General features: G+C 44.3%; 2 protein-coding genes across 2 annotated transcripts; both read right to left on the reverse strand.

Moving 5' to 3' along the window:
- Positions 1–208: 208 nt before the first annotated feature.
- On the reverse strand, positions 209–4,030 carry LOC115155435 (tubulin alpha chain). Its single transcript, XM_029702051.1, has 4 exons — positions 3,949–4,030; positions 1,908–2,130; positions 1,628–1,776; positions 209–1,343 (listed from the first exon to the last, which is right to left on the reverse strand). Exons 1-4 carry the CDS (start codon positions 3,949–3,951, stop codon positions 366–368), a joined length of 1,353 nt encoding a protein of 450 aa, XP_029557911.1. The 5' UTR covers positions 3,952–4,030; the 3' UTR covers positions 209–365.
- Positions 4,031–13,065: 9,035 nt separating this feature from the next.
- Positions 13,066–16,284, reverse strand: LOC115155434 (tubulin alpha chain). Its single transcript, XM_029702050.1, has 4 exons — positions 16,142–16,284; positions 14,772–14,994; positions 14,492–14,640; positions 13,066–14,214 (listed from the first exon to the last, which is right to left on the reverse strand). The coding sequence occupies exons 1-4, from the start codon at positions 16,142–16,144 to the stop codon at positions 13,237–13,239; spliced, it is 1,353 nt and encodes a 450-aa protein (XP_029557910.1). The 5' UTR covers positions 16,145–16,284; the 3' UTR covers positions 13,066–13,236.
- Between the last annotated feature and the right edge of the window lie 1,640 nt (positions 16,285–17,924).

Below are 17,924 nucleotides of genomic sequence, written 5' to 3' on the forward strand. Positions count from 1 at the left end.
CTAGCAGACATAAAGCCTGTTCTAGTCTAGTAGACATAAAACCTGTTCTAGTCTAGCAGACATAAAGCCTGTTCTAGTCTAGCAGACACTACCATTAAATACTCTTCTTTGAAGCTGCAGCCTTATAAAAGCTTTATTTCTTACAATCTGCTTGTTTGAAAGTCAATCATAGATCATCTTTGAGTCTAAAAACAACCACATACAGTTGAATGGTTTACGATGCATTTATTGACAACCCTGACACAACATGACTAGATGTAACAGAGACTGTTGACACTGCAGTGGGGAATGTGTTGCCGTCATGTTAAGCGTAGGACTCCAACAGTCAGTGTTGGAATGTAGGCTGGCAAAGCATGTTTAGACTTTTAATATTCCTCTCCCTCCTCATCCTCTTCTCCCACGCTGTCAGTGCCTACCTCTTCATAATCCTTCTCCAGGGCTGCCATGTCTTCTCTGGCCTCGGAGAACTCTCCCTCCTCCATGCCCTCACCAACGTACCAGTGCACGAAGGCTCTCTTGGCATACATCAGGTCAAACTTGTGGTCCAGACGGGCCCAGGCCTCAGCGATGGCTGTGGTGTTACTCAGCATGCACACGGCCCTCTGGACCTTAGCCAGGTCTCCTCCAGGAACCACCGTAGGGGGCTGGTAGTTGATACCCACCTTGAAGCCAGTGGGACACCAGTCCACAAACTGGATACTCCTCTTGGTTTTGATGGCAGCGATGGCAGAGTTGACATCTTTGGGAACAACGTCGCCACGGTACAGGAGACAGCAGGCCATGTATTTGCCGTGACGAGGGTCACACTTCACCATCTGATTGGCCGGCTCAAAACAGGCGTTGGTGATGTCAGCGACTGACAGCTGCTCGTGATAGGCCTTCTCAGCGGAGATGACTGGGGCATAGGTAGCCAGAGGGAAGTGGATACGGGGGTAGGGCACCAAGTTGGTCTGGAACTCTGTCAGATCAACATTCAGGGCTCCATCGAAACGCAGGGAGGCAGTGATGGAGGAGACGATCTGACCAATGAGCCTGTTGAGGTTGGTGTATGAGGGACGCTCAATGTCAAGGTTCCTACGGCAGATGTCATAGATAGCCTCATTGTCCACCATGAAGGCACAGTCAGAGTGTTCCAGGGTGGTGTGGGTGGTCAGGATGGAGTTGTAGGGCTCCACTACAGCTGTGGACACCTGGGGAGCTGGGTAAACGGCAAATTCAAGCTTAGACTTCTTTCCGTAGTCGACAGACAGACGTTCCATCAGCAGGGAGGTGAAACCAGAGCCAGTGCCTCCTCCAAAGCTGTGGAAGATGAGGAATCCCTGAAGCCCAGTACACTGGTCAGCCTGAAGGAGAAATGGTACAATAACATTGTTACATGTTATCTTATGTTATAGTAGTAAGAATAGAATGGAGAACCTGTTTGCATGTTCTACCTAGAACCATAAAGGGTTCTCGGCTTGGCCCTGTAAGATAACCCTTTATGGTTCTAGGTGCAACTTATTGGCCAATCGAAATAACCTTTTTAAAACGCTTTCTTCCATAAAGAAGGTTTCTGAACAACCTTCTAGAATGAAAAAGGTTCCGTGTAGAACCCTAGTTAAAGGCCTGTTTCAGAATGATGACTCACCAGTTTGCGTGTCCTGTCCAGCACGATGTCAATGATCTCCTTGCCGATGGTGTAGTGACCGCGGGCGTAGTTGTTGGCAGCATCTTCCTTACCAGTGATCAGCTGCTCAGGGTGGAACAACTGACGATAGATACCTGTCCTCACCTCATCTGAAAGACAAAGGTAGATTTAGAATATCCTAATATGAGGAATATCTTGGGACAGAATATCAAATCATTCAAAGCTTGTGAACCATAATCCAACAGATTTCCTCCAGGATTTCAGAAGAGTCTCATCTTACCGATGACAGTGGGCTCCAGATCAACGAAGATGGCACGGGGGACATGCTTTCCGGCTCCGGTCTCACTGAAGAAGGTGTTGAAAGAGTCGTCTCCACCTCCACAGGTCTTGTCACTGGGCATCTGTCCGTCCGGCTGGATCCCATGCTCCAGGCAGTACAGCTCCCAACAGGCGTTACCCATCTGGACTCCGGCTTGGCCGACATGCATAGAAATACACTCACGCTGAAAAAGAGAAGGTACAAGGTTTAATGTCACACACACAATTTTTTCTCGCTAGCTCTAACTCCAACAATGCCGTCATCAGTAACAATGACAAGGTAGAACAAAAACACACGATACATTCAAATAAGAGATCAACTACAGGGAAATGTTAATCAAATAATGTCTTTACACATTAAATGGCACAGTGAAGTTGATATACAATGGAGTGGAGGGATGAACATAAAGGTTAAAAGCCATTTCAGACAATTTAAATTGCATTGAAATGAATTGTAATGTATTGTAACGTATTGTAATGTATTGTAATGCATTGTAAAGTATTGTAATGCATTGTAATGTATTGCAATGTATTGTAATGCATTGTAATGTATTGTAATGTATAGTAATGCATTGTAATGTATTGTAATGCATTGTAGTAGTGTATTGTAGTGTATTGTAATGTATTGTAATGTATTGTAATGCATTGTAATATATTGTAATGTATTGTAGTGTAATGCAGAATCAATCATCAATCTATTACTGTAAGATCACTGTGATTAATTGAAAGTAAAATCGGATTTTTAATTAAATACAGGAGGGATACTATCAACCGTTTTAGCAAAATGACATTTAAGCAAAGTCATTGGCTATGCTAGGCTATCCTGGTTGGATTTGGCTAAATAGTGTGGCCACCATCTTGAGTATATGACACTACTACTGTACGTCATTTATGTCATTTTGCAAATTCTTTATCTGCCATTTGACGACTGATCGTTATTTATGACCCTGTATCTTTAAGAGCAGAGGACCAGAGAGGTAAAAGGTCTTGTTCCTGTGGGCCACACCTTCTCCCCCCTCCACCCCTCTCTCCTCACCCCTCCTCCCCTCTCCTCCTCTCTCCTCACCCCTCCTCGCTCCTCCTCCCCCTCCTCCTCTCTCCTCCTCTCTCCTCACCCCTCCTCCTCTCTCCTCTCTCCTCTCTCCTCACCCCTCCTCCTCTCTCCTCCTCTCTCCTCACCCCTCCTCGCTCCTCCCCCTCCTCCTCTCTCCTCTCTCCTCACCCCTCCTCCCCCCTCCTCCTCTCTCCTCACCCCTCCTCCTCTCTCCTCCCCCCTCCTCCTCGATCCTCCCCCCTCCTCTCTCCTCACCCCTCCTCGCTCCTCCCCCTCCTCCTCTCTCCTCACCCCTTCTCCTCTCTCCTCTTTTTTCCCTTCCTCTTTTTCTCTCTCCTCCCTCCCCCCACCCCCAGTCCAGCTGCACACTCATTGCAGTGTAACAGCGTGAGATATATCTCACACATAACCTAAAATCTGCAGAGAAAATGGCTAGCATCACAGATTGCTCCTCCCTGTTCTCCTTTGTGCTCAATAATTCCCTCCTCCTCTCAGAATGGCAGAAATGTAAAAAAAAAAAAATCACAGAAAATCCAAATGATCAGCAATTAAGTTTTTTTTTCCCTGAAGCAAAGAGATTTTTCTATCTACACAGTGGATAGATAGATTATCACCAAGTAGAACAATGACTAAGCACATAGACATTAGAACAATGAAATCTGACCCACATTTGATGTATGGCTATAGAGGATTCTGTCACAAGAATATTTGTTTACCAAAATAAACCAGTATAAATATATATAAACAGTGTATATATATATATAAAACATCTAAAAGAAAAAGGGAAAATGCAGAGAATCACATGGTATTTATGTAACATAATATTCACCATCATCTACATGCTATCCCTCCTTCATCAGCCTTATCTAAACCCATCATTGAATATAAATAACATATGAAAGAACGAAAAAAGAAAAAAATTGATTTTATCATCTACGTCAGCACTCACCATTTTGTCTGGTTTTTCTTTTCCTTCACAGGCTGACGTTTAGGATTCAGAAGAGAAGGCAGAACTGCAGCAGGGAGAAAGGGGGTGGGGTTTTTATATGCCGGGGGAAGCAGACAGCCCCAGCAGGAAGCACACAGCCCCAGCAGGAAGCTACAGCAGAGTCTGGTTGGCGGTAGAGAACAGGGAAGTCCCTCCTTCTTATAACAGACAAAGGCTAATGAGAGCTGACTCTCTATAAAGAATTATGGGTATAGAGAGCAGTAGCAATGGCGTATTTTTATAGGCACTAACTGCTCTATGGCTTGTTGGTCAAAGCCAATGGGGAATAGGATTTTGGACGTTTTTTGGGGGGGGGATAAACGCTGAAAATAAAGTCTGTGGTAAACTCAGGTTTAGGAGATCTGATACATTGTGTTTCTATGAGATAATCAGCTAATGTTACTTTTTTTTGTGAATATTGAAGCATTTTTGTAATCAAAACAAACACATAGCGGTCATGTTAACAGACTGATATTATCTCATAGAAACAAAACGTATAAGATCGTCTAAAGCCTGTGTTTACCACAAACCATTCATTTCTCCATTCGTTTCTCCATTCATTTCCCCATTCATTTCTCCATTCGTTTCTCCATTCATTTCAACCATTCATTTCCCCATTCATTTCCCCATTCATTTCTCCATTCATTTCCCCATTCATTTCTCCATGCATTTCCCCATTCATTTCTCCATTCATTTCCCCATTCATTTCCCCATTCATTTCTCCATTCATTTCCCCATTCATTTCCCCATTCATTTCTCCATTCATTTCCCCATTCATTTCCCCATTCATTTCCCCATTCATTTCCCCATTCATTTCCCCATTCATTTCCCCATTCATTTCTCCATTCATTTCCCCATTCATTTCCCCATTCATTTCCCCATAGAGAAGGTACTACATAGGGTGTGGTCTGTGAGATGTTTGACAAATCCCACCTGTCAGATATTCCGCACTGTTTAATTGACTGATTCAACACCCAATATACAAGTTACCCTAAATAACAGCTCTCTTTCAAGAAAATACAAAAAAAAAAAAATTATTATTTATTTATTTCTCCTTCAACCAATTACATTGTATAAAAGACAGGCTGTTATAACAGCACACTTCTATGTAATCTACAAGACGCTGTTGGCGTCCTGATTCGAAATCATAACCAAAAGCATAACCAAAATGAGTTTAGTGGTGTAATCTTCAAATGGTAGGCTGATAGTCGTCACGGACAGCTTGAAATTATGAAACTAGAAATGTACAAGAGGGAGGGGGGGGTCTTAAAAAACAAAACAAATTGACAGATGACAATGAACCTATTGTTTTAACATAGATAAATGATACAAACAACACCAGTCACTAATTCTCCTTGCTCTATCTCTCACGAAGTCATAGACAGCTGAATGGTATGAAGAGGCTACAGCAGAAGCCCTTTCATTACATGCATGGGGGGGAGAGGGGTGGGGATGGGAGAGGGGTGGTGTAGGGGAGAGGGGTGGTGATGGGAGAGGGGTGGGGATGGGAGAGGGGTGGTGTAGGGGAGAGGGGTGGTGATGGGAGAGGGGTGGTGATGGGAGAGGGAGAGGGGTGGTGTAGGGAAGAGGGGTGGGGATGGGAGAGGGGTGGTGTAGGGGAGAGGGGTGGTGATGGGAGAGGGGTGGTGTAGGGGAGAGGGGTGGTGATGGGAGAGGGGTGGTGTAGGGGAGAGGGGTGGGGATGGGAGAGGGGTGGGGATGGGAGAGGGGTGGTGATGGGAGAGGGGTGGGGATGGGAGAAGGGTGGTGTAGGGAGAGGGGTGGTGATGGGAGAGGGGTGGGGATGGGAGAAGGGTGGTGTAGGGAAGAGGGGTGGTGTAGGGAGAGGGGTGGTGATGGGAGAGGGGTGGTGATGGGAGAGGGGTGGTGATGGGAGAGGGGTGGTGATGGGAGAGGGGTGGGGATGGGAGAGGGGTGGTGATGGGAGAGGGGTGGGGATGGGAGAGGGGTGGTGATGGGAGAGGGGTGGTGTAGGGGAGAGGGGTGGTGATGGGAGAGGGGTGGTGTAGGGGAGAGGGGTGGGGATGGGAGAGGGGTGGGGATGGGAGAGGGGTGGTGATGGGAGAGGGGTGGGGATGGGAGAAGGGTGGTGTAGGGAGAGGGGTGGTGATGGGAGAGGGGTGGGGATGGGAGAAGGGTGGTGTAGGGAAGAGGGGTGGTGTAGGGAGAGGGGTGGTGATGGGAGAGGGGTGGTGATGGGAGAGGGGTGGTGATGGGAGAGGGGTGGTGATGGGAGAGGGGTGGGGATGGGAGAGGGGTGGTGATGGGAGAGGGGTGGGGATGGGAGAGGGGTGGTGTAGGGAGAGGGGTGGGGATGGGAGAGGGGTGGGGATGGGAGAGGGGTGGGGATGGGAGAAGGGTGGTGTAGGGAGAGGGGTGGTGATGGGAGAGGGGTGGGGATGGGAGAAGGGTGGTGTAGGGAAGAGGGGTGGTGTAGGGAGAGGGGTGGTGATGGGAGAGGGGTGGTGATGGGAGAGGGGTGGTGATGGGAGAGGGGTGGTGATGGGAGAGGGGTGGGGATGGGAGAGGGGTGGTGATGGGAGAGGGGTGGGGATGGGAGAGGGGTGGTGTAGGGAAGAGGGGTGGTGTAGGGAGAGGGGTGGGGATGGGAGAGGGGTGGTGATGGGAGAGGGGTGGGGATGGGAGAGGGGTGGGGATGGGAGAAGGGTGGTGTAGGGAAGAGGGGTGGTGTTGGGAGAGGGGTGGTGATGGGAGAGGGGTGGTGATGGGAGAGGGGTGGTGATGGGAGAGGGGTGGGGATGGGAGAGGGGTGGTGATGGGAGAGGGGTGGGGATGGGAGAGGGGTGGTGTAGGGAAGAGGGGTGGTGTAGGGAGAGGGGTGGGGATGGGAGAGGGGTGGTGATGGGAGAGGGGTGGTGTAGGGAAGAGGGGTGGTGTAGGGAGAGGGGTGGGGATGGGAGAGGGGTGGGGATGGGAGAGGGGTGGTGATGGGAGAGGGGTGGTGTAGGGAAGAGGGGTGGTGTAGGGAGAGGGGTGGTGTAGGGAGAGGGGTGGGGATGGGAGAGGGGTGGTGATGGGAGAGGGGTGGGGATGGGAGAGGGAGAGGGGTGGTGATGGGAGAGGGGTGGGGATGGGAGAGGGGTGGTGATGGGAGAGGGAGAGGGGTGGTGTAGGGAAGAGGGGTGGGGATGGGAGAGGGGTGGGGATGGGAGAGGGGTGGTGTAGGGAAGAGGGGTGGTGTAGGGAAGAGGGGTGGTGTAGGGAAGAGGGGTGGTGTAGGGAAGAGGGGTGGTGTAGGGAGAGGGGTGGGGATGGGAGAGGGGTGGTGTAGGGGAGAGGGGTGGTGTAGGGGAGAGTGGTGGGGATGGAAGAGGACACACCTGTCTAAATAAGAGTGGTTACATTCATCCAGCTGCAGCCCATGTTGACCACAAAAAAAAAGTAGTTTGAATCCCAGATTGTCCGTTGTGTAATACCATTTCAGATAACAATGATGTAACCTCTATCATACATTCCCAAATGTTTCCAGTTACAGCAATATTGTCGTCGTCGTCGTCCCCTAAACAAACTACAACGATCTCATTTACAGGACAAAATTATGTTTTAATGTTTTTTTTTTGTTTACATTTTTTTTTTTACAGGAACTTCTATAAAGACAGATTTCCCCCAAAACAATCTGTGTTACCAAGCCTTCATGGGGTGCCAGCCATCTCTGTCTAGAGGGGGCTGAGTATGAGAGAGTGGATCTATGAAAGTTTATTTATATGTATTGATCCTGCATTCTACTGGGCAGTAGCATCCTAATCCATTTTTCCAACAAATCGTACAGTTATACGCATAATTTAATAATTTGACCGTGATTTGTTATTGATATTTATTTGTGTAACCGATGTGAAATGAAATGGCTAGCTAGTTAGCGGTGGTGCGCGCTAATAGCGTTTCAATCGGCTGACGTCACTCGCTCTGAGACCTTGAGGTAGTTGTTCCCCTTGCTCTGCAAGGGCCGTGGCTTTTGTGGAGCGATGGGTAACGATGCTTTGAGGGTGGCTGTTGTTGATGTGGGCAGAGGGTCCCTGGTTCAAGCCCAGGTTGGGGTGAGGAGAGGGACGGAAGCTAAACTGTTACTTTTGCATAAATGGGCAGTTGTGTTATTATGTCATTATGTTGTGTTATCATTTTGTTCCAAATGTAGAATGTAACAGATGAAAGGCCTTTTATTACAGATGGATGTTTGATAAATCAGTGGTTTGCAACAGTTTTTTCCTCAGGACCCAAATTGAACCAGGTCGCCTCAGTCGCGACCCAATATTTGAATCGCAGAGGGAAATTTATCAAAATGCATTCTGGTAAACAATTTCTAATGATGTATTGACAATAAATTTAGCAATTGTAAATAACTCCATATTCTTGATGACGAATGTTGGTAAACTCGACAGTTTGAGGCCACAAAATCAACCAAACTCGCTAATTAACGCTGCTAACGGCTCTGTATTGAAACATTCTTGAACCATTTTTTTTTTTTTAAACAACAACGTATGCGGACACCCTGCAGTACCCACAGATTGAAAACCACTGGGCTAGTGTTAAGCACTAGTGTTAGGCACAGAGACATTCTGCATACCACTGATGAGAAGGAAGTCTGAACTCAATGACACAGGACAGGTGTCAGTCATAGACATGGAAAGAGGTCTTAACTTTGTATCTGTCCCATTATGATGTCTGTGACAGCACGGGCAGCGCCATTGATGCCATCACCATTTTAAAGTAGTACATTTTCTTATTTTTTTGGTTTGAAAAAAACTGTCAAGCAAATATTGGTGATTTACCACCACCTGCAGTGCTGGAGTCCTGAAACACATCTTTTGTCATGTATTTATTGTGGCCAGTAGATGGCAGTAATACACTTTAAAGCCATTTACAAAACATACAACCCAATTTGAAGAAGAAAATGCTCTGATCATTGGCAGATCGCTCCCACATCATAGGAATCTCCACCCAGATGGCTACTTTAAAATGGTGGAAGCCTTTAATGGCAATGTCCATGCTAAAACAGGTCATTTCCAAATAGAGATATCTATGGTGCCAGTCCTTTGTGTACCACATCCTGTCTCCACTACTGTACATTAGGTTACAGTGCCACCTACTGGTTACAGATGATAATATTTGAGCTGCAACATGTCGCTGCTTGGTGTATGTGTATGTGACGTTTGCTAGGTGGAAATGTTAGGAGAAAATAGCCCATTCACATCAGAAAATAGAGGCTATAGAAAAATAATACGAGTATCTCAAACCAAGTTCGCTGCTGGAGAGGCTACCACCCAAGGGAGATACATCTCAAATTCTAATCATTGTGATGGAAATGTTATACTTGTACTTTTCTATTTACCAATTTCTATGTTCTATGTTTGTGCTTTTCTATAAACTAATTTCTGTGTTCATGCAAGTGACTGACTAAACGAATCCTCACTATCAGTAGCTGTAATTTGGCAGTACGCCCAGACCTTATTTGGAAAACGTCAGATATGCCCTGAACTAAACTGTTGTTCTGGTCTGGTCTGTCCTCTCTCTCGGTTATAGCGAAGGTGACCACAGATGGTGTGTAAATGCATGGAAGGGATCATTTGACCAAGAACAGTGTGAACCTCAACACCCCCCTCTAACCGCCTGAATGGCAACAATGGCGTCCGGTATGGTCCTTCACCACTTCTTCCCTGAGACTTGAGTCCGAGCCAGCAACCTGCACACATCAACCAGAAACTATCAGGAGTGTGACATGAGTCCACGTTGGAGTGAGCATGAGGGAGAGATCCAGTCCAAACTTCTCTCATGCTGCTGGTGTACTGGTAGGATTAATGGACAAAGACATAATGGACTCGTAAAGGACAGTGAGAGACATTATCAAGGACCATCCCACTTTGAACATGTGCCATTAAAAGTACCAAACTGAAACAGAAGAACATGAACAGAAGGATGAGGATAGTCAATCGTGCCCGTAATTGATTTAGGCTTGTCCAAAAAAAAAAGTATTTATTTGGAGTATCAGGTTGATTGTGGAGGTCTGCACACTGCTAAATGTATAGTAATTTAAGACTAAGAATGTATTGAGATACCCAATCTGTCATTGCCACAAATGGAGGCCGTGATGAGAAAAGCCAAATGTTAGAAATATAAATTCAATGTAAATGTTCATTCTGCCAGTATCGGTGTATGCTAAGTTGAGGGTCTTAAATTAAAGTGATAGAACCAACGTAAAAACACTGAAGTCTTGTCATTCTACATTTGGGTTGGATCATTTATCAATAGTTATAATTATGATTTGGAAAGGCGAGGCCCTAATATGTGAGGAGCGCCACTAGATTGTAGCTTGAGCTAACCTTGCCCCAATCTCATTCTTATCAAGGTCGGTGTGAAACTGTTACATGTGTTCTCTCTCTCTCTTCCCTGTGAAATGTTATTAACATGCTGTAAGGCGATCTGTGCCTCTGGCTGATAAGATTTCAGCAGCTATCATGTTTTCTGCTCCTCCAGAGGATGGTGAAACTAATGAGCTGCCAACTATGGATGAGGTCTCATTTCCCCCTGTAGATACGGACGATGAGTAATGATTGAAAGTTGTTTTCGTTTAACAAGAATTGTTATTAAACAACAAGGTTTTATATTGTGACTAAGTTGATGTCCCAGGGACAGTTAGTGAAAAGCATTGCTAAATTCAAACCTGATTGTGTTAAGAGATATGGAAACAATGGTTAACATTGAGTGATTTATTCACCTCAATACTCACTCCCATTAATAGAAGTATAACCTTTATTTTGATTGTAATATTATCATACTATTTGGATTGTACAACCCAGAATGAAGGGTTTGAAGTTATGAAGTGTCTGGGTTTTTTTCTCTGTGTTGATTTCCCTTACTTTAATAGGAGTATAGAACATTTTGATATAGAAGCTAAAATCTAAATGTTTACATTAAAATGTAATGATTATTATCACGCAAGTGATGAGGATGGAATGTGATGGACATTTTATACTTGTGCTTTTCTACTTACCAATTTCTATGTTTGTGCTTTTCTATAAACCAAATTCTGTGTTCATGCAAGTGACTGACTAAACAAATCCTCAATATCAGTAGCTGCAATTACACCCAGAACTTGTTTTGAGAATGAAAGATATCTGTTTCAAGGTCTCAGCTTAGAGAGAAGAACCCTCGTGAGGTGTTGGTCTGTCACATGCTATGAACCAGTATTGGTCGGTCACATTAATGAAACAAAACGGCAATGATTAATTAATTACGCAAAAATAACTTGTGTGTGCATAGCCGTAAATAGGACAACTGCTGGGACTGCCCCGGCAGAGCTCCTGATTGACACGTGTACTATGGTGCACTGAGTTTGATGGAACCTTTCCAGTGAGCTGGAAATAAAAAATGATTCATTTAAGATTGACTTTGAGTGTCCCTGTGTAAGAATTTCCAAAACATCAGCATTATTGTACCAGCTCAGCAGAAATGTATGCAAGTTTAATGCCTACCAAATATCAATAGCTGTCCCCAAAATATCACTCTTAGGCTAAAAATGATGCAGTGATGTCTACCTGTGCCATTTCAGTAGGCTACAATCATATTTGCACAGGTGGGGTCAGTTCCATGACGCCACTCCTACGTTGACTGGCCACCCTTGGTAGAACTTACTCACGGAGACCTCATTAACCTGTCAGGGATAGGGGGCAATATTTTCACAGCCGGATGAAAAACGTACCCAATTTAAACAGGTTACTACTCTGGCCCAGAAACTAGAATATGCATATTATTAGTAGATGTGGATAGAAAACACTCTGAAGTTTCTAAAACTGTTTGAATGGTGTCTGTGAGTAAAACAGAACTCATATGGCAGGTAAAAACCTGAGGAAAAAGTCAACCAGGAAGTGGAGGATCTGAGAATTGTAGTTCTTCTTTCTAGTCCCTTTCGAAACTACAGTATCTGTGGGGTTACGTTGCACTTCCTAAGGCTTCCATTGGCTGTCAAAAGCCTTCAGAAAGTTGTTTAAGCCTTCTCCTGTTACTGGGCAGATAATAGGAGCTCAGTTACTGAGTGGACTGCCTGTGGACAAAGGCATTGGATATGCGCGGTCAAGCGAGCGCGCCGTTCCTTCTTTTTCTCCTTGAATGAATACGCTATTGTCCGGTTGGAATATTATTGCAATTTTACGTTAAAAATACCATAAAGATTGATTTTAAACAGCATTTGACATGCTTCTAAGTACGGTAATGGAACATTTTGACTTTTCGTCTCTGGTACCGCGCTCGCCTTTGGATAGTGCTCTGAACGCACGAACAAAACGGAGGTATTTGGACATAAATATGTATTATTTCGAACAAAAACAACATTTCTTGTGGAAGTAGCAGTCCTGGGAGCGCATTCTGACGAAGATTTCTAATACTAATTCTGAGTTTAGGTTGCACCGAACTTGCCAGGTGTCTGTATAGCTCTCTGTGATGGCGAGCTATGTACTCAGAATATTGAAAAATGTGCTTTCTCCGTAAAGCAATTTTAAAATCTGACAAAGCGGTTGCATCCAGGAGTAGTCTATCTATAATTCTTTAAATAATTGTTATATATTTTGTCAACGTTTATGATGAGTATATTTGTAAATTGATGTGCACATTCACCGGCGGTTTTGGTGGGAATACATTTTCTGAACATCACGCGCCAATGTAAAATGCTGTTTTTGGATATAAATATGAACTTTATCAAACAAAACATACATGTATTGTGTAACATAATGTCCTAGGAGTGTCAACTGATGAAGATCGTCAAAGGTTAGTGCTTCATTTAGCTGTGTTTTGGGTTTTATTGACACATGTCCTTGCTTGGAAAATGGCTGTGATTATTTTTGTCTATGTACTCTCCTAACATAATCTATTGTTTTGCTTTCGCTGTAAAACCTTTTTGAAATCGGACAAAGTGTATCTTTAAAATGGTGTAAAATAGTTGTATGTTTGAGAAAGTTGAATTATGACATTTTGTTGTTTTTGAATTTGCCGCCCTGACTGCCTGTGTCCCGCAGATTTCCCCAAAAAACAAACTCGTTTCACATTCAATTTTTTTGTCTAGACAAGAGACGTGGCGTGTTTATTGAGAATACAGACACAACATGACTAGATGTAACAGAGACTGTTGACACTGCAGTGGGGAATGTGTTGCCGTCATGTTAAGCGTAGGACTCCAACAGTCAGTGTTGGAATGTAGGCTGGCAAAGCATGTTTAGACTTTTAATATTCCTCTCCCTCCTCATCCTCTTCTCCCACGCTGTCAGTGCCTACCTCTTCATAATCCTTCTCCAGGGCTGCCATGTCTTCTCTGGCCTCAGAGAACTCTCCCTCCTCCATGCCCTCACCCACGTACCAGTGCACGAAGGCTCTCTTGGCATACATCAGGTCAAACTTGTGGTCCAGACGGGCCCAGGCCTCAGCGATGGCTGTGGTGTTACTCAGCATGCACACGGCCCTCTGGACCTTAGCCAGGTCTCCTCCAGGAACCACCGTAGGGGGCTGGTAGTTGATACCCACCTTGAAGCCAGTGGGACACCAGTCCACAAACTGGATACTCCTCTTGGTTTTGATGGCAGCGATGGCAGAGTTGACATCTTTGGGAACAACGTCGCCACGGTACAGGAGACAGCAGGCCATGTATTTGCCGTGACGAGGGTCACACTTCACCATCTGATTGGCCGGCTCAAAACAGGCGTTGGTGATGTCAGCGACTGACAGCTGCTCGTGATAGGCCTTCTCAGCGGAGATGACTGGGGCATAGGTAGCCAGAGGGAAGTGGATACGGGGGTAGGGCACCAAGTTGGTCTGGAACTCTGTCAGATCAACATTCAGGGCTCCATCGAAACGCAGGGAGGCAGTGATGGAGGAGACGATCTGACCAATGAGCCTGTTGAGGTTGGTGTATGAGGGACGCTCAATGTCAAGGTTCCTACGGCAGATGTCATAGATAGCCTCATTGTCCACCATGAAGGCACAGTCAGAGTGTTCCAGGGTGGTGTGGGTGGTCAGGATGGAGTTGTAGGGCTCCACTACAGCTGTGGACACCTGGGGAGCTGGGTAAACGGCAAACTCAAGCTTAGACTTCTTTCCGTAGTCGACAGACAGACGTTCCATCAGCAGGGAGGTGAAACCAGAGCCAGTGCCTCCTCCAAAGCTGTGGAAGATGAGGAATCCCTGAAGCCCAGTACACTGGTCAGCCTGAAGGAGAAATGGTACAATAACATTGTTACATGTTATCTTATGTTATAGTAGTAAGAATAGAATGGAGAACCTGTTTGCATGTTCTACCTAGAACCATAAAGGGTTCTCGGCTTGGCCCTGTAAGATAATGGTTCTAGGTGCAACTTATTGGCCAACCGAAAGAACCCTTTTAAAACGCTTTCTTCCATAGAGAAGGTTTCTGAAGAACCTTCTAGAATGAAAAAGGTTCCGTGTAGAACCCTAGTTAAAGGCCTGTTTCAGAATGATGACTCACCAGTTTGCGTGTCCTGTCCAGCACGATGTCAATGATCTCCTTGCCGATGGTGTAGTGACCGCGGGCGTAGTTGTTGGCAGCATCTTCCTTACCAGTGATCAGCTGCTCAGGGTGGAACAACTGACGATAGATACCTGTCCTCACCTCATCTGAAAGACAAAGGTAGATTTAGAATATCCTAATATGAGGAATATCTTGGGACAGAATATCAAATCATTCAAAGCTTGTGAACCATAATCCAACAGATTTCCTCCAGGATTTCAGAAGAGTCTCATCTTACCGATGACAGTGGGCTCCAGATCAACGAAGATGGCTCGGGGGACATGCTTTCCGGCTCCGGTCTCACTGAAGAAGGTGTTGAAAGAGTCGTCTCCACCTCCACGAGTCTTGTCACTGGGCATCTGTCCGTCCGGCTGGATCCCATGCTCCAGGCAGTACAGCTCCCAACAGGCATTACCCATCTGGACTCCGGCTTGGCCGACATGCATAGAAATACACTCACGCTGAAAAAGAGAAGGTACAAGACATCAACTACATGGAAACTTGAATCAAAATAGTGCTTTGCACATTTTTAGGTTTAACGCTGTTTCAGAGTATGAATGAGTAAAGTAACATGACATGTATATTTTTTAAGATACTGCTAAATACAACCTTTCTTTCACCAATCTCACTTTTATTGTCGTTATTTATTTTCATCTCCATCTATCTATCTATGAAAGTAATATAATGTCCTCATGGGAAAGTCCTGGATTTGACTGAACTGTGAATTCAGTATGGCCACCCATTTAACAAAAGGGACATTTAAGCAAAATGATTGGCTAGGCTATCCTGCTGGGCCACCATCTTGCAAATCCTCTATCTGCCATTTAACCAGATCGTCGTGCATGACCCTGTATCTTTAAGAGCAGAGGACCAGCGTGAAAAAGGTGTGCCTTGTTTCCCCCCCTCCCTCCTTTTCCTCTCCTCCCGCCATCCGAGCTGCGCGCCCATTGCGGTGTAAAACAGCGATATCTGTCTCACACACATAAAATGGCAACCTTCTCAGACCGCCCCTCCCTGTTCTCCTTTGTGCTCAATCATGTCGCATAAAAAAACATGTCAAAATCAGCTATTCATGTCTTTGTCGTGAAGTTTAGAGGTGTTCCATCTACACAGACTGTCGTTGTTCTTTATACTTGGAACACTGACATCTAACCCACATTTGACGTATGCCTATAGATGATTCTGTCACAATATTTATTTTTTTAAATAATCATCATTTTACCTTAAATTACATGTATCATTATATCAGTTGAATACATAACTTAAAATCGACATTTGAAAAAGAGGAAACGCATATAATGAGCTGATAATATGATAAGGGCGGGAATCAACGGAATCGCGCATTAGGTTGGGTGGACTAGTCTGCTGTTTCTTACTGCGTTCGTTTTTACTAAAACACTCCGTTATAAATTCTATCTAGTACGATTAGTACACAGTATGTCGTTTTTTTTTTCAGTAGGAAATAGTTTTCGGACCATGGTCTTTATGTACAGAATCCATCGTCCACATGCTTTTCAGATTGATCTAAATGCTATAATTTTTTTAATACGAATACCGTGTGAAAGAAAAAAAAATAAAGATAATTTTATTATCTACATCAGCACTCACCATTTTGTCTGGTTTTCTTTTCCTTCACAGGCTGACGTTGAGGATTCAGAAGAGAAGGCAGAACTGCAGCAGGGAGGAAGAGGTGGGGTTTTATAGTCCGGGAAGCAGACAGCCCGGCAGGAAGCACACAGCCCGGCAGGAAGCGACAGTAGAGTCTGGTTGGCGGGAGAGACTGTTGGTGGGTCGTTCTTCAAATGCGGTGTCATTTTGGCATGGCATTTAGGAAAAATAGTTTAGAATCGTTTTTTTTTAATTTAAATGTATTTGGGTACACCTTCCTATTCTAAATCAACTAATATGGCAGCTGAATTACTTAACATAATTTGTACCATTTTGATAAAATTGTGCCACCAGAATGAGTAGCAACACCAATGATGGTAATACCAATGAGACATTTGTGGTTATTGAGGATTTTCTGAAATGGAGGGAACAAGATGCTCAAATCTACGGTCCATTAACCCTTTTTAAAAAGTATTTACTAAAGTGATATGATCAATCATTTTGCTCACAATGTTATTTAAACTTCATTTAAATTGACTAACATCAAGTGGCACATTTACGTCATTTAGCAGACGCTCTTATTCAGAGCGACTTACAAATTGGTGCATTCACCTTATGATATCCAGTGGAACAACCACTTTACAATAGTACATCTATATCTTTATTTATTTTGTATTTTTTTTTTGGGGGGGGGGGTTAGAAGGATTACTTAATCCTATCCCAGGTATTCCTTAAAGAGGTGGGGTTTCAGGTGTCTCCGGAAGGTGGTGATTGACTCCGCTGTCCTGGCGTCGTGAGGGAGCTTGTTCCACCATTGGGGTGCCAGAGCAGCGAACAGTTTTGACTGGGCTGAGCGGGAACTGTGACATACTAAAAGGGTGTGATTAGCTAAGAATTTTCTCTAATATTGACCCCTCACCTATAACAGTTTGCCTCTGGAGGGAATGGTCAAGGTTCTTGTATATCTTTGTAATTAGGGATTTTAAGGCAGTAACAACATTTGACATACAATTGAGGAACAGACATTATACTAGTAAATAGGTATTTTAATCACCTTCTTTGATGTTATTGATATATACAATATCAAATAACTTTATTCACTATCATTCAAAATAATATATTGATTTCTCTAAATCCACAGAACCACTTCAACTCGACACATCAGTACTAGAACAAGACAACTTGCTTACCCCTAAGTTCTTGTTTATGTTTACAATGCGTAAACATAACTTTGTGCAGTATAAAAGGGCTTGCATTATGTTTTATCATTGATAAACATTTCAATATAAACAAAAACATGTATTAAGAATAACTATTTGTCGTTTTAAAGTGTTTTTTTCAAGGTTGCAAATGCCACCGCAATTCAAGAACAACCCTGGTATGAAAACAACAAGGAAGTCCCTCCCCCTTCTCACAGAGAGGCTGACTGGCTGACTCTCTCTCTCTCTCTACGCAGATACGAATTTTGGGGTATTGAGCTGTGGGATAGCATAGTCAGTGCTCTCCGGGATCCTTGGGACGTCCCTACCCTTATATTAACCATTTTAACTTCAATTGGGTAGCAGCTACTCTTCCTGGGGTCCAAACACATTAAGGCACTTACATTACATATAAAACAGTACATCATATAACATTATTACACCAATACATATCAATAATATAGAATGTATAATATCACCATACAACAATATTACAATGTGCAGTGCATTCAGAAAGTATTCAGACTCCCTTCACTTTTTCCACGTTTTGTTAGGTTACAGCCTCATTCTAAAATGGATTAAAT

This window comes from Salmo trutta, chromosome 20, assembly GCF_901001165.1.
Source record: "Salmo trutta chromosome 20, fSalTru1.1, whole genome shotgun sequence".
NCBI classification, from domain to species: domain Eukaryota; kingdom Metazoa; phylum Chordata; class Actinopteri; order Salmoniformes; family Salmonidae; genus Salmo; species Salmo trutta.

Coding starts and splice junctions, on each gene's coding strand:
- LOC115155435 (XM_029702051.1), bottom strand. Junction 1,777..1,907: donor TCTGGAGCCCACTGTCATCG/GTAAGATGAGAC, acceptor TTTGTCTTTCAG/ATGAGGTGAGGACAGGTATC. Junction 1,344..1,627: donor TGGACAGGACACGCAAACTG/GTGAGTCATCAT, acceptor TTTCTCCTTCAG/GCTGACCAGTGTACTGGGCT.
- LOC115155434 (XM_029702050.1), bottom strand. Junction 14,641..14,771: donor TCTGGAGCCCACTGTCATCG/GTAAGATGAGAC, acceptor TTTGTCTTTCAG/ATGAGGTGAGGACAGGTATC. Junction 14,215..14,491: donor TGGACAGGACACGCAAACTG/GTGAGTCATCAT, acceptor TTTCTCCTTCAG/GCTGACCAGTGTACTGGGCT.